The 20,886-nt window shown below is 59.4% G+C and overlaps 12 protein-coding genes across 12 annotated transcripts; 7 read left to right on the forward strand and 5 right to left on the reverse strand.

The window, feature by feature from the left end:
- The first annotated feature begins 128 nt into the window (after positions 1-128).
- SCHCODRAFT_02540501 (kinesin-domain-containing protein) lies at positions 129-3,909 on the forward strand. The gene is made up of 3 exons (XM_003036822.2): positions 129-294; positions 349-716; positions 765-3,909. Exons 1-3 carry the CDS (start codon positions 264-266, stop codon positions 3,417-3,419), a joined length of 3,054 nt encoding a protein of 1,017 aa, XP_003036868.2. The 5' UTR covers positions 129-263; the 3' UTR covers positions 3,420-3,909.
- On the reverse strand, positions 3,663-4,747 carry SCHCODRAFT_02624044 (uncharacterized protein). Its single transcript, XM_003038186.2, has 5 exons — positions 4,620-4,747; positions 4,454-4,551; positions 4,241-4,392; positions 4,062-4,190; positions 3,663-4,014 (listed from the first exon to the last, which is right to left on the reverse strand). The coding sequence occupies exons 1-5, from the start codon at positions 4,650-4,652 to the stop codon at positions 3,794-3,796; spliced, it is 633 nt and encodes a 210-aa protein (XP_003038232.1). The 5' UTR covers positions 4,653-4,747; the 3' UTR covers positions 3,663-3,793.
- On the forward strand, positions 4,496-6,084 carry SCHCODRAFT_02577007 (supernatant protein factor, C-terminal domain-containing protein). Its single transcript, XM_003036823.2, has 6 exons — positions 4,496-4,978; positions 5,028-5,081; positions 5,134-5,273; positions 5,328-5,365; positions 5,419-5,624; positions 5,681-6,084. Exons 1-6 carry the CDS (start codon positions 4,835-4,837, stop codon positions 5,708-5,710), a joined length of 612 nt encoding a protein of 203 aa, XP_003036869.1. The 5' UTR covers positions 4,496-4,834; the 3' UTR covers positions 5,711-6,084.
- Positions 5,562-7,478, reverse strand: SCHCODRAFT_02624050 (S-adenosyl-L-methionine-dependent methyltransferase). Its single transcript, XM_003038187.2, has 6 exons — positions 6,884-7,478; positions 6,573-6,709; positions 6,346-6,423; positions 6,133-6,292; positions 6,032-6,082; positions 5,562-5,974 (listed from the first exon to the last, which is right to left on the reverse strand). Exons 1-6 carry the CDS (start codon positions 7,196-7,198, stop codon positions 5,900-5,902), a joined length of 816 nt encoding a protein of 271 aa, XP_003038233.1. The 5' UTR covers positions 7,199-7,478; the 3' UTR covers positions 5,562-5,899.
- Positions 7,371-8,143, forward strand: SCHCODRAFT_02271611 (uncharacterized protein). The gene has a single exon (XM_050342238.1). It carries the CDS (start codon positions 7,544-7,546, stop codon positions 8,024-8,026), a length of 483 nt encoding a protein of 160 aa, XP_050200722.1. The 5' UTR covers positions 7,371-7,543; the 3' UTR covers positions 8,027-8,143.
- SCHCODRAFT_02624054 (uncharacterized protein) lies at positions 7,992-9,411 on the forward strand. The gene is made up of 4 exons (XM_050345217.1): positions 7,992-8,440; positions 8,504-9,194; positions 9,263-9,291; positions 9,350-9,411. Exons 1-2 carry the CDS (start codon positions 8,262-8,264, stop codon positions 8,937-8,939), a joined length of 615 nt encoding a protein of 204 aa, XP_050200723.1. The 5' UTR covers positions 7,992-8,261; the 3' UTR covers positions 8,940-9,194; positions 9,263-9,291; positions 9,350-9,411.
- On the reverse strand, positions 9,131-10,801 carry SCHCODRAFT_02624059 (Dihydroorotase). Its single transcript, XM_003038188.2, has 7 exons — positions 10,652-10,801; positions 10,439-10,598; positions 10,245-10,390; positions 9,916-10,189; positions 9,342-9,838; positions 9,266-9,283; positions 9,131-9,197 (listed from the first exon to the last, which is right to left on the reverse strand). Exons 1-5 carry the CDS (start codon positions 10,769-10,771, stop codon positions 9,483-9,485), a joined length of 1,056 nt encoding a protein of 351 aa, XP_003038234.1. The 5' UTR covers positions 10,772-10,801; the 3' UTR covers positions 9,131-9,197; positions 9,266-9,283; positions 9,342-9,482.
- Positions 10,802-11,446: 645 nt separating this feature from the next.
- SCHCODRAFT_02624063 (uncharacterized protein) lies at positions 11,447-11,597 on the reverse strand (the record flags this gene model as incomplete). The annotated part of the gene is made up of 1 exon (XM_050345218.1): positions 11,447-11,597. A coding segment is annotated over one exon (151 nt), but the record flags the coding sequence as incomplete, so codon positions are not given.
- Positions 11,519-13,352, forward strand: SCHCODRAFT_02688216 (ACBP-domain-containing protein; the record flags this gene model as incomplete). Its single annotated transcript, XM_003036825.2, has 6 exons — positions 11,519-11,889; positions 11,943-11,956; positions 12,007-12,070; positions 12,122-12,194; positions 12,256-12,349; positions 12,406-13,352. The coding sequence occupies exons 1-6, from the start codon at positions 11,774-11,776 to the stop codon at positions 13,350-13,352; spliced, it is 1,308 nt and encodes a 435-aa protein (XP_003036871.2). The 5' UTR covers positions 11,519-11,773.
- A 150-nt stretch (positions 13,353-13,502) lies between these two features.
- Positions 13,503-15,325, reverse strand: SCHCODRAFT_02624073 (alcohol dehydrogenase). Its single transcript, XM_050345219.1, is given in 12 exon segments — positions 13,503-13,632; positions 13,652-13,654; positions 13,698-13,990; positions 14,089-14,317; positions 14,387-14,388; positions 14,404-14,551; positions 14,605-14,684; positions 14,735-14,788; positions 14,841-14,910; positions 14,966-15,007; positions 15,066-15,112; positions 15,165-15,325. The coding sequence occupies 12 exon segments, from the start codon at positions 15,298-15,300 to the stop codon at positions 13,597-13,599; spliced, it is 1,140 nt and encodes a 379-aa protein (XP_050200725.1). The 5' UTR covers positions 15,301-15,325; the 3' UTR covers positions 13,503-13,596.
- A 255-nt stretch (positions 15,326-15,580) lies between these two features.
- SCHCODRAFT_02624076 (DUF1742-domain-containing protein) lies at positions 15,581-16,294 on the forward strand. Its single transcript, XM_050345220.1, has 3 exons — positions 15,581-15,623; positions 15,674-16,130; positions 16,178-16,294. The coding sequence occupies exons 1-3, from the start codon at positions 15,594-15,596 to the stop codon at positions 16,270-16,272; spliced, it is 582 nt and encodes a 193-aa protein (XP_050200726.1). The 5' UTR covers positions 15,581-15,593; the 3' UTR covers positions 16,273-16,294.
- Positions 16,295-16,489: 195 nt separating this feature from the next.
- SCHCODRAFT_01208432 (uncharacterized protein) lies at positions 16,490-20,511 on the forward strand. The gene is made up of 7 exons (XM_003036827.2): positions 16,490-16,587; positions 16,642-16,736; positions 16,793-18,628; positions 18,731-18,929; positions 18,991-19,510; positions 19,564-19,851; positions 19,903-20,511. The coding sequence occupies exons 3-7, from the start codon at positions 16,846-16,848 to the stop codon at positions 20,344-20,346; spliced, it is 3,234 nt and encodes a 1,077-aa protein (XP_003036873.1). The 5' UTR covers positions 16,490-16,587; positions 16,642-16,736; positions 16,793-16,845; the 3' UTR covers positions 20,347-20,511.
- Positions 20,512-20,886: the final 375 nt, after the last annotated feature.

Consider the following 20,886-nt stretch of genomic DNA (forward strand, 5'->3'; position numbering starts at 1 on the left):
GCGGCTCTCATCGATGTTAGCCGTGGTCATATAACGAAAGAAACCCAACAAGACTCGGGGTCAGACGCAAGTTCAACTTGAGTCACACGTGAGAACGTCACGCGAGGCGCGATCACGTGTAGGACGCGGGCTTGCGAGTTCATCTTGTCAACGACGACCAACATCAGGCCGCCGACCCCGACGCTCTTCGACGACGCCCGCGCGACGCCGAGGACCATATCAGCTCTGTCTATACTGGACTCTGGACTGTATCATATCCCGCCATGGTCGCCGCAGGATCTATAACGGTGGCCGGTGCGTGGCGGTCGCAATCGTCGTAGTCAACGTCGCTAACGATCCCTCGCCCAGTCCGCGTAAGACCACCGACAGCATGGGAGGCGCAGAGACTGCCGGAACCCTCTTATGATACGACCATCCGCGGCGATGGTGCCCTTTCGACCCCGGGCCGCGCAACCACATCCTCCATGCTGCGGCACATCGTCGAGATAATTGACGACCGCATCCTTACCTTCGATCCGCAAGAGCGTGATCCCGCGAAGGCCTTTATGGAGAGAGGATTTATGCCCCCTGGCACGAAGCGGTACAAGGACAAGCGCTTCATGTTCGACCGCGTGTTCGACCACGAGGCGCGACAGCAAGATGTGTACGATGCGACTGCGCGCCCCCTGCTCAAGGGCTTGTTGGATGGCTACAATGCTACCGTATTTGCATATGGCGTGCGTCCGAATATCTATCTATTTGGATGCGTTCTGACAGTAGGTTAGGCAACAGGTTGCGGCAAGACGCACACGATCAGTGGCACGGAAAGCGACCCAGGCATCATCTACTTGACCATGGCCGACCTCTTCCAACGCATTGAGGAGCGTAAAGAAGACTACAACGTAGAAGTCATGGTCACCTTCCTCGAAATTTACAACGAAGAGATCCGCGACCTTCTCGCTGAGCCTGGCGCAGCGCAACCTCGCGGCGGTCTTTCCATACGCGAGGACAAGTCCGTGAAGGTAGTCGGCCTGACAGAACTGAAGCCGAATACCGCGGACGATGTCAAGGAGATCGTGCTTCTGGGCAACAGCCGTCGAACCCAAAGTCCAACGCACGCGAACGAGACCAGCTCACGCTCACACGCTGTTCTTCAAGTTCACGTCACTCAGTCGCCTCGCACCGCATCTCTCACGGAGCAGAAGACCTGCGGTACTCTGTCTATCATCGACTTGGCTGGAAGCGAGCGTGCTGCGGCTACGACCAACATGGGCCAGCGCATGGTCGAGGGCGCCAACATCAACAAGTCCCTTCTCGCCCTTGGAAACTGCATCAACGCCCTCTGCGAGAGCGGCGGCGCCGTGCGCCACGTGCCCTACCGCAACAGCAAGCTCACGCGCCTCCTCAAGTTCTCCCTCGGCGGCAACTGCAAGACGGTCATGATCGTCTGCGTCGCGCCCACCTCGCAGCACTTCGACGACACGCACAACACATTGGTCTACGCCGAGCGCGCGACGCGGATCAAGACGAAGGTTGTGACGCGCAATGTCGTTAACGTTAACCGCCACGTCGGGCAGTACGTCGAGGCAATCAACCGCCTGAACATCGAGATCGCGGAGCTGAAGCAGAAGCTCGCGGGCAAGCAGGCGGCGGAGAATGACGTGACGCGGAGGAAGAAGGCGGAGGCGAGCGCGGAGGTGCAGCGCGCGAAGGGTGATATGCAGGCGAAGCACGAGCAGACGCACGTCGCCATTGTGGATGGTGCGCACTGCTCTGCTAGACTCGCAGTCGCCAGCACGCGCCTGGCAGCCATCAGGAGCAGGTTGGATGAGATTGCTGCCATTGAAGCATCTTCTCCGTCTCCTCTGCCTGCAGACCTACTCGCCGAGCGCTCGGTGCTGCAGTCCCTCGCCAAGCCAGAGGAGGAGGCGATCCACGTCACGTCGAACTGGAACACGCGGTTACACAAGTCGTCCAACGCCAGTGCGATGTTCGACGCGACTATGCGAGCCGTCTCCGAGCGGCGCTCCGACCGATTGGACGACGTCAGCGTCGAGAACGTCAAGCTCGACGCCCGCTGCCATCGCGCGGAGCTGGAGAAGGCGAAGGCCGAGGCGGAGAGGGATGTACTGAAGGAGGCCGTGGGCGATATCTCGCAGCTCATGGTCGGCCTGGCGGGCATCGTCGGCCGCTGCACGGTCAAGATCGGCGACGCGAGCCGGGCGCTGAACAACGCGGTCAAGAACGACGCAGAGAATATGGAGAGCGTGGTCAAGCGCGTGGCGGGGGTGTTGGAGACGTTGAAGGAGAAGAACGACGAGGCATTTGCGGATTTGGTGGGGCATACGACGGCGGACTACTCATCGGAGCAGCGCAACCCGGATGTGTATGGCCTGGGCGACTTCAAGGGCTATGGGGCTGCGTTCACACGCCGTATCAGCTCGGGGCCTGCGGTCTTGCAGTCTCAGAACAACAATGCGTCGTCGTCGCGTCGCGCGTCGCTCTACGAGACTAACGGCCACGAAGCTGGTTCTCCTCGCCGCCGCGCCCCGCGCCGGTCGACGCGCACGAGTCTGGCGTCTCAGCCGTACCGTCGTGCGCCCGAGCGCGAGCGCAAGGTGTCGAAGGGCAAGAACGTGCAATGGAAGGACGAGGCCGGCCAGGGCTCGCTGGACATGTCGATGCGTGACCCGCCGCCCGACTTCAACCTGTCCGTCATCCCGGCCAGTCCCGCACCTGCCTCCGCAGCGAACATAAGCACGGCGTCCGCCTCGGGGCGTAACTCGTCCATGTCTATGGGCGGGTCGGAGAGCGACTGGGAGGACGTGACGGATCGCGGGGACAACAGTTTCGCGGGCCCGTCACCTTCGGCTCCCTCGTCGTCTTCGAACCTGCTGAATGCGTCGACGTCTGGACCGCCGGGGCGCAAGCGCCCGAGTCGCCTTGATCCTAGCTTCCTGAAGGCTCGCAAGGGCGCCGGACCTGCGCTTGGTAGTCTTACCGAGGCCGACGAGACGCTTGGTACACCGCGCCGTGGCAAGCCTCTGTCCGACCGCAGCATGAACCAGCCTGAGGAGTCCCTCTCCGCCGTGCTTTCGCATAACAAGGGCAAAGGGCACGCTAGCCCGCGTCGCCCGCCGCCAACACCGCGAGGCGCGGCAGGGAGGCGGCGGTCGGGTATCGGTCTTGGAGGTAGGGAGAAGGGCCGCCGCCGCTCGAGCATGATCCCTCAGCTGTCGCCGCCCAGCGCGAGCGTGGGGCCGAGGCGGGTGGTGATCAGCAGCCCGGCGAAGCGCGTGAAGCGGCCCTCGATGGCGGGGCGGCCAGTGAACTCGTTCACGGCGAAGTTGCGCTCCGCGGGGGTGGGGAACACGTCGGTGGTGGATCCAAACACGAGTGGAGGGGATACGAGCTTCCGGTCGAAGCCAACCTGGCGTTGAAGGAGTGTAGAGAGCCTAATGCGAGCCTTGTATGATCCTAGATTTTGATTTTGGCGTATGTGTGCACTATCGAGTCGTCCTGCCAGTGGATGTGGATGCCTTTTCGTATATTTTCTTCTCTTGACTTGATGTGCAGTGTACCCGTACGCGTTCTGTATCATGTTTCCTTTCGTCTTTCGCCGTCACGCACCTTTATGACCATGCACGCGCCGAATGAATACCCATGACTGTTGACCTGGAATATGGTGTGCAGATGTGGACATCACAAGGGAGGATGAGTATTACAAGAAAAGGCAAGGCTTGTGCAATGTATCCACGGGGCCACTGGTGTAAGTGAGGAAAGGGAAACAGGCTAGGAATACAACAACACATATCTACGCGGCTTCCTCTTTCTTCACCTCCTCTTCCTTCTTCTCCTCGGCTGCCTCCTCCTTCTTCTCCTCAGCGGCCTCTTCCTTCTTCTCCTCAGCAGCGGGCTCGGCGGCGGCGGCGGGCGCCTCCTCTGCCTTCGGCTCCTCCGCGGCCGGGGTGTCGATCGCCTCGCCCGCGTTCGCCTTCTGCGCGTTCTCGAAAGCAGTCTTGAAGGCGTTGGCGTCTGCACGTGATGTCAGCAGTACGTCCACGCAATAGTGTGGCACTCACTGTCAGCATTACCGAAGCGGATGGCGAGGGTTTCCGCGGTCGGGGGACTCTCAGAGTAGTCGGCAGCGACCTTCCATACCCACGAGCGATCCGAGCCGATGTTGGGCTGGAGCTTCATGTCCTTCGAGACTGCGACATTATGAGTCACCCATCGCGCTAACTGAGGACTGAGGACGCACCCATGTGGTTCGCGCACACCTTGAGCGTCTTGTCTCGACGCATCACGAGGCGGATCTTGCTCGTCTCCTTGTGCTTGAGCAGCTTGACGTCGCCCGTGCCCCGCTCCTTCCACTCCGATCCAGAGGTATCAAAGCGGAAGAGCTTCGCGCGCCTGGCCAGTGGTTTGTATATCATCAGCGCGCGATCGCGGGCGGCGGAGGCAGATGACGCACATTTTGAACACGACGTCCTCCTCCTCCTCCATCGTCTTCGTGTCGACCTGCTCGGTGAGCTTGATGACCGGCTCGAAGTGCACGTCGGTCTCCTCCTCCTGTGGCACGGCGTCAGCGTGCGCGCTCGGGCGGCCAGATCGCGTCCATCGAGGGACAGTCAACGTACACGGGGAGCAAGGGCATCAGGGACTTCAGACATGGCGCGTTTGGTGATGCAGCGGTCGGGGGAACTGAGAATATGAAGACAAGACGCGCACGCTCGCAGAAAGATGGCAAGATCAGAGAATCGGATCGGCGTTCGCCGTGGAAGCACACGTGACCCAATTTCGTTCTTGACACGAAGGCAGCGCCCCCCGCACGCTCTGCTCGCCGCTGACCGCGATGGACTCACGAACATGGATACCAAGACTTTGCGCGGCCTGGCTGTCGCTGCTTTGTCTTCTTCCCCTTGTTGCCGCGCACATAATTGACGTGCCGGCGGGCAAGAAGGAGTGCTTCTTCGAGGACTTGCATGTCCAGGACAAGGTGCGTCAACCGACGAACCCTCAGCAAACAAGTCTGACGGCGCGCGCAGATGACAGTGACATATCAAGTCGGCGGAGGCGGGCATCTGGATATTGACTTCTGGGTGCGTGAACATGCATATACGCGCGCTCTCCAACTAACAACGCTCGCTACAGTTGACGGACCCATCAGGCGAGGTACTGGCGAAGCAGGTCAAGCAGTCAACGGGGACCGCATCCTTCACCGCAAAGAAGGACGGGAGACACGAATACTGCTTCTCCAATATGATGAGCTCCATCGCAGACAAGACCGTCAGGTGCGCGCGCCACGCCATACTTCCCCAACGCAACACTGACTTCCCTTTGCCCAGCTTCAACGTCCACGGCGTCATTTACATCAGTGAAGATGGTGCGTAGAGGTTCCCTCACTCCCTCGCACGTTCTGACCGCGCGCCACCCCAGCCGACATTGTCGCTCCCATTGAGCGCGAGATTCGCTCCCTCTCCAATGGCCTCACCGCAGTTAAGGACGAGCAGGAATATATCGTCATCCGCGAACGCGTACACCGGAACACCGCAGAGTCCACAAACGCCCGCGTCAAGTGGTGGTCTATCATTCAGGCTGTCGTCTTGTTCGCCGTCGTCGGATGGCAGGTGTACTACCTAAAAGTGCGCATTCCCTCGTTCCCTTCTCACGCAGTTGGGTTGATTAACGCGTCCCCCAGTCATTCTTCGAGGTTAAGCGCACTATATAGCGTTTGGGCTGTGTACGACCTGCATATTTATAACGACTTCTGCATGGCCTTATATGCTGAGTGATGCGCCACCAAGCTCTACCCGTGATTCTATCGTGGTAGGCCTCCATACAATCCCATCGCGGTCTCCGAACCCTCTCATCACCCCACGGTGTCGCAACCAACCTTCGGCGTCGAATTCTGTCGGCGTCAATGTCTTCGGTGTAGCCGAAACAACGATATTGCATCCTTGTTATAGATTGGCCGCGCCGGGTCGTCCGTGACCTGTGTAGGTGCGTGTTATAGTGGACTGCTCGGACTCTGACGCGCCACATCACTTGCCTCTGACCAAGTGAAGTGTTTCTTCAGCAGGTTGAAGAATCGCTTGTCGGCCTGCCACGCACAATCAGATCCTGCCCTCTTGACAAGCTGACTACCCGCACCTTTCGCCGCTTCTTGTAACAGAACAGCACCTCCGTGTCCTCATGCACCAAGTCGAACAGTGTTTGCACCAGCAACGGGAATGCCGGCTCGAAGTACACGCAGTCTGCCGCCAACACCATATCGACTTTCTCCTGCAGCTCCTCCGGTAACGGTTCGCCCCTGTAGGAAGCATCAGCGGCCATCCCGACACACCGCAAACCGAGAGCACTCCCCAGTTGAGCTCGGCCACCTTCACTCGGTCCTCCAGCCCATTCAATGCCGTGTTTTCGCGCATCAACGGCAAGAGCGGTCTGTTCGACGCAACGACCATCGGAGCGTTGGGCCATCGCGTTGTATCACAGATTGCATTGCGTATGGAAGATATATCGCGTGTTGCAAAAGGGCGCAAAGATCACACATGAGGGGCGGTTATGTGGCGGGAGCGCGAGCGGTCACGCACGCCTGGTCAGTTATGAGGACGTTGCCGCCGAGAGCGCCGGCAACGAAGCCTACGAGGCCGGTGCCAGCGCCCAGCTCGACAATGGTGCGGCCGGCGAGCGCAGAGGCGCCTCGCCAGGCGAGGTAGTTACCGAGGGTCTGGGAGGAGACGGTGAGTTTGAGTTCAGCAGGCGGTGAGTTTGAGTTTAGTGGCGAAGTTGCAGTTGGATTAACGGGTGAATGGGTACGTGGGCGAATAGATATGTGGCCACACCGAACAGGACGGCACGCGGCAGTACGAGACGATACAAAAAATAATGCAACACAACTCACCTGCCCAGCGGGCCAGTGCATCCCGCCGCAGCCCGGGGAGGCATCCACCTTGAGGCGGACGTTTACAGGCGTTGCGCCGACGTGCGCGACCGAGTCGGGAAAAGTCAGAGTGATTGTGTCGCCGAGTATCGAGGGGCGCTGCGCAGGGAGGACGGTGGCGTCGGCGTGAGGACCGTCGTCCCCCTCGCCATCATCAGAGAAGTCGTCGGCGCCATGCATGAGATGTCGAAGGGGATCTGCGTAGTCCAGGTTCTCTTCTAATTCCCTTTCACGCCCGACCTCCTCGTCTGGGATCACTTCGAGATGTGAAGACATAGCGGAGGGATTATTAATGTCCACAGCACCGATTCAGCCCCACTGAGTCTTCGCAAGTCAGCCGTAAAGCGGTCGCCTGCAAGTTCGGAGCGCTGTCCCCCGACACTGACAGAGACAAGTTCGGCCTGATGCAGGTCTCTGCACCGCTGATACTCGTTTTCTGCCCGCTGATGCACGTTTCCTGTGTTTCCTCAGCCGCTGACGCCGCCCTCTTCACTGCTGATGGTGGCGCGCAGAGGAACTGATCGATTTACCCAATCCGGCAACTTTTGTTCGTCTCCCACACCGCGATCACACACATCACGCGCCAATCACGCGGGACGTTTCCGCTTTTGTAACGCGTGAATGCGAGGGGGGCGTATCCGGGGTAAGGGTGCGTGTTGGGCGTTCTGGGGCCGATGGGTGTACTGTGCTATGATGGGCGTGTTGGATCGCTATGGGGAGAATATGAAGTGGCGGTGGGGAGGGTATGAAGTGGCGATGGAGGGGAGCATCCCGACGGTCCGATGTCGAAGGACATGTTCAGGCCGCACGTCTCACGGCAGGGTACCCCTCCGCGTACGCGTTGCTGATGGGTTAATTGACAGCTCGGACGTACCGAGGAGATGCGACGAGGCAGGCCTAGGAAGCGGCAGAGGTACGAACTGCTCTCGAAAGTGGTCCTACGCATCGGAATTGCTGTCAACAGCACCGAAACGGCTGCAAGTTGCGACGGAGGACTCGAAAACCGCAACGGAGATCCCTCGACACGACACGCAACGGTGGTCCCAGATGCGACGAGGTGCGACGAGGCAGAGCTATCATGGGCGTGATGGTGTGACTGTTTGAACTCTGACTTTCCGCCCGGCTGGCGTTTGGGCGGCGCGAGGTGACATATATACACAGCTCAACTAGCGAGCTTTGGTATCAATCGTTCGCCTTCTTTGCCGTTCTTATTCTTCAGCTCTTGTATATTTGCCCCATATACCCCTTTGTTGTCTTCCCTTGTCTTCACCTTCGCCTTCGCCTTCGCCTTCACCTTCTTGTTCATATTTCTTCTTCGGATCTCTCCCCCTCTCACGCCATGAGCACCCACACCGACCGCTCCTGCATCCATCTCGGGGTTGGTAGCGACGAGGTCCTCGCCGACACGTCTGCCTCTCTCCTCTTCACGCTCGAGGATATCATCGGGCCCTGCGCCTCGCGCGCCCAAGATCGCACTCAAGATCGTGACCACGACTCCATCCGCTCCGCCGTGCTCAAGTTCGTCCTGTTAACTTTCTCGCAAGCGCCAAACACCGATGCTCACATTTGTCCCCTCTGCAGAGCATTCGCGATCGCGCATCTCGGAGACGCGCTCGCAAGGAGTAGGGCTCGAAGCGACCAGGAGACTAGGAGAGTCGATGATGGGTGTGGCAAATGCGACGCGGAGGAACGTAGCGCGAGAAGCGACGGAAGACGAAGTGACAAGGGAAAGACCCCGATTCGCGTCCGACCGCTGCCGCCGACTCCCTCCGGGTCCTTCACGCTGCCCTCTGGTTCTTTTGCGCCGTCAATGCAGCAGCGGATGGAAGAGCCAAGATCGGCACCTCCCTCGCGCCAGGGCTCGCAGCGCCGCGCACTGCCCCGTCTGCCCATCGGCCCGCGGCCTGCATCTTCACCTTCGTCTTCGTCCTATGCTGCGTCGTCGTCCGCGCCTTCAACGTCCTACGCCCGCAGCGGTCCGCGGCTCGCGGGCGCCGGCAAGGCGGGATTCTTCTGAGGAGGGGCTGATGTGTTCGATGTGTGCCGATGTGTACGATGCGGATGCACTGTGTCATGTCGCGCGATTGCCGTCACACAGGTCAATCGCCCTTGTCGTATGGTCCTGATCGTTCCCGTCGTATGGCACATCATGAACTGTGCGTATGTACCTCGTTCCTTGGATCTTGCGAGACGTGGTTGGACAACTCCCCCCGTACGGCCAACCTGCGCCGGGGTGCACAGTTCGTATTTATCGTGTATTTATCACTATGCGTACCTGTGTAACACCATCGTCAGCACGCCTATATCACATTTATTTATTACAGAGTAGGAGGGAGGGCTTACATTTTTGCTAAGGATGCGCTATGCAGGTTACTGATCAGTACTACCTTCGACAGATACTTGAACGAGGTGGCCATACCGGAACAGGGCTGAACGACCGCGGACCAAACTTGATCGACCCTCCAAACAGGACTGCACGACGTACCAAACAGGAACAGCACAGTTCATGTTTCCCTCTGTTCCGCCCCTTCTGTCAGCCTGTCCTCGTCACCCTCGTTCATCAATCCCGCACGATCTCCCATCCGATCTTCTTGCCCGCCCAAAAAGGTACGAGCGAGTCCTCTGCCAGCGTGTACTCCTTCTGCACCGTTACGCCCTCCGGCACCTTCCGCAAGGTTACCGTTGACGCCTGCGCTCCTGAAGCGAGCTCCCGCTTGTAAAATTTCCGCCCGAATGTGCTTACGAAGCCTTCCAGCTTGTCCAGCGCGCCAAAGGACTCCAACAAGTGTGCTGTCAGAGGTAAGAGGATGGGCGAGGTGTATATACCCGCGGCGCAGCCGTGGTCGGGCGTGCTGACGGATTTTGCGTGCGGCGGGTGCGGCGCGGAGTCGGAGCCCAGAAAGAAGCGCGGGTGGCCTGGGGAGTGTCATCAGCCCATACACCTCGCCATTGCATCTCCTCAAGCATCCCCCAGGTTTTCGTGCAGCACTCACCTTCCTTTATCACCTCCCTCAGCGCGCTCCTATCGCTCGGAAACTTCGCCACAGGCTTGCAGAAATTCCACGACTGGCCCGCCCAGTCGTCGACGACCAGCGCGAGGTGGTGCGCAGTAATCGTGGCGGCGACGGTGGGGCCACAGGCTTTGACGGCTTCAACTGCAGCGCGGGTCGTCGCATGCTCGAGGACGATTCGGAGGTTGGGGAACTGCGCGTGGATTTTGTGGAGGTGGGGGAGGAAGCGGGCTTCGGCGTTGAGGACATGGGTATCCTGCGGCGACGATGAGAGGGTTGTGGTGAGTGAAAAAGGCAAGTAATTTACTGACGGTATCAGGATCGGAGGGGACTTCGCCATGGAGGTTGAGGACCATGTCTTGTCTCTCCATTTCCGCGAATACGGGGTAGTACGCCTCATAAGACTCGATGCCACCGTCTGAGTTTGTGGTCACGCCACGAGGGTATGACTTGACACCTACATTTCTTCAACGACAGTCCAGCCGATAGACGCAATTTCACTGACCCGTAATCCCAACCGCCTTCGCCTTCTTGATTTCCTCCGGCGTCAATTCCGGCGAGAGGTACAGCGTCATCAGATATTCCACACTGGGGTCGATGGCCTCCAACTCTGCCTTGTACGCGACCGCCTGATCGACAGTTGTCACTGGCGGCTTCAGGTTTGGCTGGTGCAACCTGCGATCAACCCAGGAAGTATGCATTCATGCGCGGTGTTTACCATAACATAGGCAAGGTCGAAGCCCCCCTGCTTGACATGAGGGGTCGTGAGCTTGCAGAGAGAGCCCTGCCGGAGGTGAACGTGGAAGTCCGCGGGAGACTGGATGGTGATTGTCGACATGATTGACGGCGGAGAACAATGGAAATGACCAAGTCGAGCTTGAGCTGATCATGGTCGATTGGTGCTGGTATTTTCCCACGGCCTCATTTAAGCGCCCGAAGGCCTTGCAAGCCGCGGAAAGGATCTACAAAGATGGAAAATCTCAGTTTGTTTCGCAGACACACAGAAGAACGGTCAAGACGATGATGGGGGGGAACAACAAGCTTGAGCACCGTCAAAGTCGAGAGCACTGCAAGCTCGGCACCTGCCGTCGCCAGTCAGGACCCCGGAATATACGCACAAAGGCCGTCCTGGAAAATCCGGCTCTAGCGCCCATTTATCCACTTTTTTCTTGGGTCCCCGACCCCCAGATTTATCCGTTTTTCGGGACGGCCTCTCGGTACCCCCAGGATTTATCCGTTTTCTCGTCACGGCCTTCAAAAATGGCAATAAAATCGGAAAAAATCTGATTTTTTCTCCCAGGGTCCCTACGCGCTCTGCGCGTAGCGTCTGCAACGAAAGAGAGTTGAGAAGTACGAATGAGAAAACTAAATGCCTCCCATACCCATTCGAGGTGCTACCACGCACCGCTGTCCTTCAAATATCAAACCTGCCAATGGTAGAAGGTGCCAATGGGCACAGGGAGGCTATCTAGGGTGCTACTGCTCACCGAAACAAAGTGATCAATTAGCTTACCGGTCTCGCGTGCGTCTGGTTTGAGGGTAGGTCGGTGGTTCGAATCGACCGCCCGATATCCGCTTTTTGGGAACGGCCTCCCCGTCTCCCCTGTATATATCCGCGTTTTTGAACCGGCCTTCGAGCCCTCAGGTCCCCGATTTATCCATTTTCTGGACCGGCCCACCAGCCGGGACCCCCACGATTTATCCGCACCGCTGGACGGCCTTTGTGCGTATATTGCGGGGTCCTCGCCAGTCCCGACGGCCGTCAAACACGTGAAAGGCACTCTCAATCTCCTTCCGCGACCTGGACGCGCTGGAGACGCGACCAGACAAACTACACACCATGTCCTCCCGAGAACTCATCGACGCGCAGTTCGACCGCGCTGTGGAAATCGTCCAAAGTCTCCCGAAGACGGGACCTATCCAGACCGACTATGAGGAGAAGCTCACGATGTACAGGTGAGTAGGGTGCAAGTGACACGCGATCGTGAGCTTATGAAGTCGCATTACAGTCTGTATAAGCAGGGTGAGATATGGGTCCATGGTGCAAGGAAACATGGTCTTAATTGGATGCAGCGACGGTGGGCAACGTCAAGTCCCCTCGCCCGGGTATCTGGGATATGCTTGGACGAGCGAAATGGTGCGTGTTTATCACGTTTGTCCGCGGCGCACACTGATAACTTTCTTGCAGGGATGCCTGGAACAAGCAGAAGGACTTGACGCCCCTGGAGGCCAAGTGGCTCTACGTAGATGCGCTGCTCAAGGTGAGCAGGCTCCGCGCATACCGCCGAAGTGCTGCGACGATTGATCGCGCCATTCGCCTAGGTCCTGCGCAAATACGGTGACAAGACTGCTGCAACGAACTACGTGAAGGAGCTGGAGTCCTTTGGGAGTGGTTCTGGTACCCGCATCATGAACGGTACGGCCGTTCACCCATGGCGCATTTCCTATACTGCCAAACTGACTCCCTTCCAGCCTCCAGATCCAGAGGCTCTTCCTCCTCTGGCTCCACCGCATCCAACAAGCCTACCCCCATCTCATATCCATACCCCAACCATCCCTTGTCCCCCAACCGCGCACCCGCACCCGGCGAATCCAGCTCCGAAGAGGAGCCTTCCGACGAAGACGACGACTACGCGCACGAGGAAGAGGAAAGCCGGCACAGCGTCCCCGCCCTCTCCGTCGTCACCCAGCTCAACAACATCCCCAACCTCCGCTCCCGCCCGCCCTCCTCCGCCCCCAGCCCGCGCTACTACCACCCGCGCGCCGGCCAGGTCCCCGCCACGCAGCCCCAACCCGCCTTCGAGACGCCCTCCGCGTTCGCGGATCCCAGTCCGCCGCCGCAGCTGCAATCCTCAAACGCAAATCCGAACGCATACCCCCACCAGAACGTATACCCCGCCTCCGCGCCCTCGCGCGCATTCACGAACTACTCCGCGGGCGTGCACCGGCTGGCCGGGGCGTACGACCCCGCGCGCCCGCCCTCTCGCGCCTCGCTCGAGAGCGCGGTGGCCAACGTGCAGGCGCACCTCGCCGCGCTGTCTGAGCGCCTCGAGGTGATGGAGCACCTGCAGGTGCCCGCCTCGCGGAGCCCGGCCGTGTTCTCTGGCTCAGGCTCGAATGGGCGCCGAACGTACGACCTCGACGACATGGGCCTGTGGTCGTTGGTTCTGCGCCCCTTGGCCGACGGGGCGGAGCGGGTGAAAGAGTTCTTCGCGCGTGATGATACCCGGTCGCCAGCGCGGGTTATCGTGCGGCGACTTTGTCTGGATGCGTCCTTTTTGTTGTGCGTGGTGATGCTGGTGCGCTCGATATGGCGGCGCAGCGGCACGAGGAGGCGAGAGGTCGTAGCTGCACTGGTCGCGTTGTGGAAAGCGCTGCTAGGCAGGCAGGAGCGGGTAATGGTCAGTCGGGGCGTTTGACAAGAGTTGGTGTGAGGGGTACGGTTTGACGGGAGGAGGATCTATGTGTATGGATGTAATCTATGATCTATCGACACGCTAATGATTCTGTAGTACGGCTTTCATGAACATACTATCTCCGAGCTGCATATCCTTGAGTACAAAAACATTTGTGGCAACAACCTCGACACCTTCATTTCGGAAAGTACAGGTTACAGAATAATCGTACAACTACGTCGTGCATTTCTTTGCCTTCTTTGCGAATTTACGACATGTCGACCACGCAACGAATGCAATCGCCGGCCTGCAAAAGCATCGTCAGCACTCCATTCCCCTCTCACCCCCTCACCCAATCCATCTACTCACATGCATATCATGGAATCCGCTGTACAGATCGCCCAGCTTGCGCTGATGCGTCACATACTCGTCGATCTTCACCTTACCATTCAGATAGTCCTCAACGAGGCCCGGGATCTCCGTGCGGCCCTTCACGCCACCGAACGCCGACCCGCGCCAGACGCGGCCGGTGACGAGCTGGAAGGGGCGCGTGGAGATCTCCTGCCCGGCGGCGGCGACGCCGATGATGGTGGAGACGCCCCAGCCCTTGTGGCACGCCTCGAGCGCGGCGCGCATGACGTGGACGTTGCCGGTGCAGTCGACTGGGGGGTGGGTGGATTAGTACGAGGTGGTTGAGGAGGCAAGGGGGAGGGGGGAGGAGAGGTAGAGGGGAAAGATGTGGAGAAGGAGCTGAACGCACAAGTATAATCAAGCCCTCCATCGGTCATCTCGATGAGCTTATCCTGGATCCGCGTGCCCTCCGGCAACTGCGCGGGGTTCACAAAGTCGGTCGCGCCCATCTTCTTCGCCCAGGCCTCCTTCCCGGGGTTCGTGTCGACGGCGATGATGCGCGAGGCTTTGACGAGGGCGGAGGTGGCGATAACGCCGAGGCCGATGGCGCCGCAGCCGAAGACGGCGACGGTGGAGTTCGCTATGAGGAGGGTGAGTATGTCATGTGATGATTCGGTCGATGGAAGGAATCGGCAAGGGAAGGATAGTGAAGAGGGACACGCACTGATGCCAGGCTGCTTCACCACGGCGCCCCATGCGGTGGTGATACCACAGCCGAGAAGGCAGACCTTCTCAAGAGGTGCTTTTTTGTCGACAGCGACGACAGAGACGTCTGCGACGACGGTGTACTGCGAAAAGGTGGAGGTGCCCATCTATTCTATATGTCAGCATGTATGTGCGGGAGATAATTGTTCGGACAACGTACGAAATGGTACAGCGACTTTCCCTTGCAAGTGAAGCGGCTGGTACCGTCGGGCATGACGCCCTGACCCTGAGTAGCGCGGACTGGAAAGGGAATGAGTTTGTGTGCGCGATAGAGGATGAACGGAACGTACCAGCGCCGCACAGGTTGGTCTTGCCGCTCTTGCAGAACTTGCACTCGCGGCATTCTGCGCTACATGTCAGCTTGGAGATGATATTTCGCCGTGATCTATGACGTACCGGCAGTGTACAGGGGGATGACATGGTCGCCGACCGCGACGCTCGTCACGCCCTCGCCGACGGATTCAACCTGGCGAGAGATCGCATGAGATCGGTGGGGAAGGGATTGGTGCTAGGGGACGTACGATGCCTCCGCCTTCGTGGCCAAGGACGACGGGGAACAGGCCCTAAAACGATCGCCAATCAGCAAGTGGGTCGCGCTAAACGAGATGCAGGGAAGCGCACCTCAGGGTCCTTGCCGCTACGGGTGTATTCGTCGGTGTGGCAGATACCTAGAAACCTGTCAGTACCCAATATAGCCGTTATCGCGCAGAGTTTGCGCACCAGTATGCAGGATGCGGATGCGCACTTCGTGCGCCTTAGGCGGGGCGACCTCGATGTCCTCGATTACCAGGTCCTCGCCCGCGCCCCAGCAGACGGCGGCCTTGCAGGTGATGGTCTTTCCAGCGGTGTCGGACATCGTCGTGGTGGTGAGAGCAGAAGGAGGATATCGGAAGAAGAGTTAGAGAGACAGGCGATAGCTATAACCAGTGCGCGCGTTCTCTTGGTAATCGATCCTGGAAGCCTCCTGATCATTCACCCGACCCCGTCGTGCAGCGTCACCATGACTTCTGTGTGCGATTCGGCGTGCGATAGGTGCGGCAGGGTGCGGCGCGCATCGGACGTGGCAGCGGGGGCTGCTTGTGGGAGGGCATGGTGGCATCTGACGGGTCAGCAGAGCACGATGCACCATAGAGTCCCTTGACCAGAACCATGTCGTTTGATAACGTGTACTACAAGCGGGTAAGTGAATGACGGGACTGTGTATACTGTACCGACATGCGATGAGGTAGGCAGTGGCGACGGCGAAGGGGTGCTATGTCTGCTATAAACCCACGACAACAGTGTTGGCCACAATCAACACGACGGACTTCCTATACACTTGTCCGGCGCATCTAACCGACCCGAACTTCGCCACCCAACTCCAGAGCACGCCGAGTGCCTCGAAAGGTGCTGTGAGCGCGGAAGAGATCGCAAGGGTAAAGGCGGAGTACGAAGAGAAGCAAAAACGCAAGCAGCAGAAGGATGGAAAGGCAAAGGAGGGGGATAAGCCAACGGCCGAGTCCGGGTCGTTCTTTGGGTTATTCAAAGGAGGAGGAGGGGAGAGCGCTGAAAAGGACAAGGACAAGGAGAAGAAGGACGATTCCAAAGCCAGTACACCAGCGCCACCGGGAGGGTTGCCATCGACGCCGCCTGCACCCGCAACACCCGCGCACCAACGATATGCTTTGCATCGAGACTTCTTTGCCAGTGCGTATTGAATATCGAGGTGAGATTGATGCTAACGAAAATCATAGTGCGCCAAGCGGAGCATCGTAAAAGACGACAAGCTGCTCAAGCCAAAGAGCTTGCGCCACGATTGCCACATGCGCCGATGGGAAGTACTTCGTAGGGATCGGGTTGGGGGAGGTTGGGGGAAATTACAGTGTCTTTGGGTGGTCCAGAGGATTGCGTTCTGTAGACAGCCATAAGGAATATCTGAGCATAACATGGGTGCCTCGAAAGGCGTCGCCGGGTGTTGAAATGATCGGACAAACAAGGTCATTGTTTATTTGGTCGACTCAACAAGCGCGCACGGAGGGAACGTCCCGAGATCTCTTGCCTCCCTCCTCCACGTCGCCTCGCTGCACGTTCTCCAGTCCATCGCTGCGACTTGGAGTAGGTAGAACAAGGTGTACTTGAACGTACACACAATTGCACACGTCACGTAAGTTCGGGCTTTGTTCTCGGAGGGAATGCGCTGAACTGACGCAAATTCTAGTCGCAGAAATCGTAGCACCTTTTGGCTCGTGTTGCGCTGTACAGCAGACAGAAAACAACACGAAGCTCATCGCCAGTGACTGTTTGGGAATATAAGTGCGTTTCTGCTCCTCCAGAGGATCGTTCTCTTGGCTGACGAAACCGAGTTGCAGTTACATCTTGAACGAATCATCTTGAGCCTGAATCACTACCCGAACTGAACAAAATGCACAAAAATCCGTTCGTCCCCCAGCCCTCCTACACGCACCACCAGCCGCCCCTTCCGCCAGGCCCTCCACCCGCACAACCTCCTGCGCAGGACTACTCCGCGTACTGGGCAGCCGCCGCGGCCGCGCAGGGTGCTGCAGCGCACCCCCAAGCACCTACGGTCGGCGCATATAACGCTCAGTGGCAGCCGCCTCAGCCAGCTCAGCCACCGCGTCCGACGCCGGAGCAGTCCGCGTTATACGCGAACTACGGTTATGGTCCCAACTGGCGTCCTCAGCAGCCTCAGGCGCCTCAACATCCACCTCAGCCCCAAGCTCAGTACATCCAGCCTCCTCAACCTACTCCTCCTGTCCCTCCCCAGCCACCATTCAATCCGTATCAGCCTCAGGCGACGTACCAGCCCTACATCCCCCAGGCAGGTGCCCCATCCCAGACCTTCACCCCCACCCCTCCGGTACAACCGCAATTCAACCCTCCCCAGCAGCCGCGCGCCCTGCAGCACTCGCCGCCTAACAGCTTCCCTCCCGCCAAGCGCCAGCGCTTCGACGGCATACCCCAGGGCCAAATGCGCTCACCCCAGCAGCAGCAATCGCCTCCCTTCGGTGCACCCTCCGGCCCGTCGTTCCACATGAACAACAACAACAACGGCGGAGGCTTCAACGCAGGACCCGGGCGCGGCGGCCCACCCTCCGGTCCCGCCAACCGCGGTCGTGGAGGCATGATGGGCGGCCGAGGCGGTCGCGGCGGCGGCATGGGTTCGATGGGGCCGATGGGCCCCAATCGTGGGGGCTTCGGCAACCGCAGCATGCGCCAGCCGTTCAATGGGAACAACAACAACCAGGTCCGCGGCGGGCCCCTCCCCCTTCGCGGCGCTGGGGGCCTGCGCGGTAACTTCGGCAACGGCATGAATAACAACAACCGTGGGGGGCGCGGCTCGTTCAATGCTGGCCCGAATGGTGGGATGCGCGGGCGTGGCGCGATGCATGGGATCCCGTCGAAGCCGCTGGGCGCGCGCGATTCGATGAACGCGAGCATGACGAGCGTGGGCGGGAAGAAGGACGAGAACAAGCGCACGTTGACGGATTTCAAGATGATCGGGTTCGAGCTCGTCGAGATTGGGTGGGAGTGGGGCGCAAAACCGGCGCCGAAACCACCCGTGAAGGAGGAGGTTGAGGAGCCCGCCAGCGAGGCTCAGGAAGCAGAGTCAACGGCCATGAAGGTCGAAGAAAACCAGGAAGAAGCGGATGCTGCTCTCAAGGACCCGGAGGCACCATCATCTTCAGACAAGACAAAGACAAACGGTGTACCCACAGCACCGAGGGCCCTCCCTCCGCGGCCCGTGACGCAGTCCATTCCTCTCCCACCAAAACCCGTATTCGACGAGAACGCGATACAACCTCCCGAGCCCGACGCAGCCAAGGCCATACCCACTGGGCCTCGCGCGGACGCAGCTGCTTCCGTCCCTCCCCCTCGCATCCGTCTTTACTTCCACACCCCAGCCGCAGCAGACCAGGGCGGGTCGTTCACCTACGGCTCTGTCTCCGACTCTCGCAAAGGCAAGCGCAAGAAGATCGAGGATGACGACGGCGACGACGCGGAGGACGAGCGCAAGCGGCCCCTGCCCCCGCACCTCGCGAACGGCTATCGCGACGACCGGTCGAGCGTCGCCCCCAGCGCCGCAGAGGGCAGCGAGACCGGCGACTGGCTCATGGCCGCCATCACGGAGGGCACTAGCCAAGAAGGTCAAGGTTCCGAGGCCGGCGTGCCCATGTCCGAAGATGGTGAGTCTCCCTCGTCTGATAAGCGTCGTCATGGTATACCGGGCAACACGGGTGCCTCGCTTCGAGGTTCGCCCCCGTGCCCGCTGACGCTGTGTTCCCAAGGCATGAATGGCGACGTGGGCATGCGCGCGCCAGACGAAGTGGGCGAGAATGGGAATGGGACGGGCGAGCGCGCGTTGACCTCTGTTTCCACTGCCACCACCACGAGTGGGCCGACGGCCGGCGGAGATGTTTTTGCCCCTGATGCTACCGCTACTTCTGCGAATGTTGCGAATGCCCCGATGGATACGGCGCCCTCACTGTCCGTGCTCGCGTTTTCTTTCCGCTAAACTTGCTCCTCATCTCGATATCTCATCTTTCAGAGACGAACAGGGTGCTGATCAGCCTAGGGGTACTGACGCGCAGGTGCCGACGGAGCCCAACAGCCCGGAGAAGGGCCCGGTGCCCATGGACGGGGAGCCCGTACCACTCGTGCTCGGCGAGAGCCTGTCGGGCGACGCGCAGGACGTCGAGGCGTCGCAAGCGACGGATCCGCCCGAGAGTCAGCTCGTCGAGAGCCAGGCGACGACGGAGCCGGATAGCGAAGTAGGGGACAGCCAGCCTACGGACAACGCTATTGACATCGTACCTCCGACTGCACAACCCACGACGGATGCGCATATGGCGGGCCCGGTCGACGGGGGACCTCTCGCGTTGACAAAGACCGACGCGCCTGTACGCACGCCATCGGCAAATCGGCTTTCGATCTCGTATGCTGGTGGTACAAGACGACTCATCGTCGATGCGGAAAGCGTGCAGCACCTCAAACTGTACCGCAAGGAGGGACGCATGGAGGTACTCATCAATGTCGAAAAGGCAGGCGACGATGTCAAGGGCATTCTTGTGAGTGACGAGTTCAGGTCGCATTCACAACGGAGTGCTGACGTTTTGCTTAGGTTGAATGCCTTACTGAGCCCGAGACGCTCTACCTCACTATGCAGACCATCACCGAGATGGCGGAGAAGGATCCAAGCATACCGCCTTTGGCACGACTGACGAATTTCCCTACTCAACTGACTCTGATCGCGTACTTGGACACCGACCGCCCGTTATCGGAGGCGAAGTGGGCAAGGACCGGCGACGTGCACGAGTGGCTGAAGAACATGTTTGGACGTATGTTCTGGGTAGCAGGCGGCGCTGACAAAGGCTGGGAGAAGCGCATCGTGGTCATGGACCCTGATCCAGTATGTCGCGCATCTTCATCGCCATCATTCTACTTGCTAACGACCCGCCAGCTCCCGACAATCGCGACTGTCCTTGAGGCCTGGTCAACGGGCTCTTCGGTCGGTACTCTCGCCGAGCGACAGCGCTTCCTCAAAGTGCACATGAGCGACTCCGACAACATCCTCGAGATCCTGCTACGACTCGTCCGCGGAGAGCGCGCCGCAAACAGCACCCAGAAGCCCGACGGAGTCGCGCCCCATAACCTCTCCGGGCCTCTCCTCGCAGCGCACAACGAGCACTCGGCGCACGCGAAGGAGCAGACCCACGTCTCGCTCTCCGTCATCGCGCTCTTCCGTATGACGCTCGAGTACGCGCGGAAGGCTGTCGGCGACCGGGCAAGGAAGGAGGTCGAGGAGCGCCTGGGCGAGATCATCAAGTGCATCCCGAATAACTTGGTGCACAAGAGCCTGGACGGTATCTTCAAGGAGTGGAAGGGGGAGAAGAGGGGCAGGTGATTCGATCGTCATTTCTTGTGCCGTGCTCGTTTGCGCTATTTTCTTTTTCTTGACCTCTCTTTTCCTATCCCGAAATGCATGTTATGTTTCGTCGAAGCCACACAAAAACCCATCCGCAATTTGCCAAGCCTCAATCACATACTGTGCTTCGCGTCTGCGAGCTTATCTGCACCTGGAGGTGTCGGGGGATGGTGCTCAACGCCTTGCGGGCGTAGTCCGATGGTACTCAGGTAATGTCGACGCAGGCAAACTCGCGCCGATGGTTTCACGGTGTTCCTTGGCATTGAGTGCAGCATGCACTGTGTGCGCTATCTCATTCAACATCCTCTTCTCCGTGTGCCCGTCACTAATAGCTCTCATTCAGGGCTTTGTAATCCTAGACCTTCGCTTCACTCCGGCAAGGAAGCAGGACCGATTCTCCCGACGTCGTCAGATCGTCCGTGTCAACTGTACATGGGCATCGCCCCACCACTGCTGCACGAAAGGGCGTACGCTGCCTTCGACGCGGTGACGACACTGCTGGCCCACCATGCACCCGTC

Source organism: Schizophyllum commune (genome assembly GCF_000143185.2).
Source record: "Schizophyllum commune H4-8 unplaced genomic scaffold SCHCOscaffold_5, whole genome shotgun sequence".
Taxonomy (NCBI): domain Eukaryota; kingdom Fungi; phylum Basidiomycota; class Agaricomycetes; order Agaricales; family Schizophyllaceae; genus Schizophyllum; species Schizophyllum commune.

What these genes read in the sequence shown, in the direction of transcription:
- SCHCODRAFT_02624076 (XM_050345220.1), top strand. Translation starts at nt 15,594, where the DNA reads ATGTCGTTTGATAACGTGTACTACAAGCGG. An exon ending in ATAACGTGTACTACAAGCGG is followed by an intron (nt 15,624 to 15,673) that starts GTAAGTGAATGA and finishes GCGATGAGGTAG; the next exon opens with GCAGTGGCGACGGCGAAGGG. An exon ending in GCATCGAGACTTCTTTGCCA is followed by an intron (nt 16,131 to 16,177) that starts GTGCGTATTGAA and finishes CGAAAATCATAG; the next exon opens with TGCGCCAAGCGGAGCATCGT.
- SCHCODRAFT_02540501 (XM_003036822.2), top strand. Translation starts at nt 264, where the DNA reads ATGGTCGCCGCAGGATCTATAACGGTGGCCG. An exon ending in AGGATCTATAACGGTGGCCG is followed by an intron (nt 295 to 348) that starts GTGCGTGGCGGT and finishes TCCCTCGCCCAG; the next exon opens with TCCGCGTAAGACCACCGACA. An exon ending in CTACCGTATTTGCATATGGC is followed by an intron (nt 717 to 764) that starts GTGCGTCCGAAT and finishes ACAGTAGGTTAG; the next exon opens with GCAACAGGTTGCGGCAAGAC.
- SCHCODRAFT_01208432 (XM_003036827.2), top strand. Translation starts at nt 16,846, where the DNA reads ATGCACAAAAATCCGTTCGTCCCCCAGCCCTCCTACACGCACCACCAG. An exon ending in ATGGATACGGCGCCCTCACT is followed by an intron (nt 18,930 to 18,990) that starts GTCCGTGCTCGC and finishes CTCATCTTTCAG; the next exon opens with AGACGAACAGGGTGCTGATC. An exon ending in TGGTCATGGACCCTGATCCA is followed by an intron (nt 19,852 to 19,902) that starts GTATGTCGCGCA and finishes ACGACCCGCCAG; the next exon opens with CTCCCGACAATCGCGACTGT.
- SCHCODRAFT_02624054 (XM_050345217.1), top strand. Translation starts at nt 8,262, where the DNA reads ATGAGCACCCACACCGACCGCTCCTGCATCCATCTCGGGGTTGGTAGC. An exon ending in ATCCGCTCCGCCGTGCTCAA is followed by an intron (nt 8,441 to 8,503) that starts GTTCGTCCTGTT and finishes TCCCCTCTGCAG; the next exon opens with AGCATTCGCGATCGCGCATC.
- SCHCODRAFT_02271611 (XM_050342238.1), top strand. Translation starts at nt 7,544, where the DNA reads ATGCGAGGGGGGCGTATCCGGGGTAAGGGTGCGTGTTGGGCGTTCTGG.
- SCHCODRAFT_02624044 (XM_003038186.2), bottom strand. Translation starts at nt 4,652, where the DNA reads ATGTCTGAAGTCCCTGATGCCCTTGCTCCCCGT. An exon ending in GAGGACGTCGTGTTCAAAAT is followed by an intron (nt 4,393 to 4,453) that starts GTGCGTCATCTG and finishes ACCACTGGCCAG; the next exon opens with GCGCGCGAAGCTCTTCCGCT. An exon ending in CCGCTTCGGTAATGCTGACA is followed by an intron (nt 4,015 to 4,061) that starts GTGAGTGCCACA and finishes CATCACGTGCAG; the next exon opens with ACGCCAACGCCTTCAAGACT.
- SCHCODRAFT_02577007 (XM_003036823.2), top strand. Translation starts at nt 4,835, where the DNA reads ATGGACTCACGAACATGGATACCAAGACTTTGCGCGGCCTGGCTGTCG. An exon ending in ACTTGCATGTCCAGGACAAG is followed by an intron (nt 4,979 to 5,027) that starts GTGCGTCAACCG and finishes CGGCGCGCGCAG; the next exon opens with ATGACAGTGACATATCAAGT. An exon ending in CATTTACATCAGTGAAGATG is followed by an intron (nt 5,366 to 5,418) that starts GTGCGTAGAGGT and finishes GCGCCACCCCAG; the next exon opens with CCGACATTGTCGCTCCCATT.
- SCHCODRAFT_02624073 (XM_050345219.1), bottom strand. Translation starts at nt 15,300, where the DNA reads ATGTCCGACACCGCTGGAAAGACCATCACCTGCAAGGCCGCCGTCTGC. An exon ending in CATCCGCATCCTGCATACTG is followed by an intron (nt 15,113 to 15,164) that starts GTGCGCAAACTC and finishes ACAGGTTTCTAG; the next exon opens with GTATCTGCCACACCGACGAA. An exon ending in GCCACGAAGGCGGAGGCATC is followed by an intron (nt 14,911 to 14,965) that starts GTACGTCCCCTA and finishes ATCTCTCGCCAG; the next exon opens with GTTGAATCCGTCGGCGAGGG.
- SCHCODRAFT_02624050 (XM_003038187.2), bottom strand. Translation starts at nt 7,198, where the DNA reads ATGTCTTCACATCTCGAAGTGATCCCAGACGAGGAGGTCGGGCGTGAA. An exon ending in GTCCTCATAACTGACCAGGC is followed by an intron (nt 6,424 to 6,572) that starts GTGCGTGACCGC and finishes TGCGTCGAACAG; the next exon opens with ACCGCTCTTGCCGTTGATGC. An exon ending in GTTACAAGAAGCGGCGAAAG is followed by an intron (nt 6,083 to 6,132) that starts GTGCGGGTAGTC and finishes TGTGCGTGGCAG; the next exon opens with GCCGACAAGCGATTCTTCAA.
- SCHCODRAFT_02624059 (XM_003038188.2), bottom strand. Translation starts at nt 10,771, where the DNA reads ATGTCGACAATCACCATCCAGTCTCCCGCGGACTTCCACGTTCACCTC. An exon ending in TCCCCTCCGATCCTGATACC is followed by an intron (nt 10,190 to 10,244) that starts GTCAGTAAATTA and finishes TCGTCGCCGCAG; the next exon opens with GATACCCATGTCCTCAACGC. An exon ending in GAGGGAGGTGATAAAGGAAG is followed by an intron (nt 9,839 to 9,915) that starts GTGAGTGCTGCA and finishes GACACTCCCCAG; the next exon opens with GCCACCCGCGCTTCTTTCTG.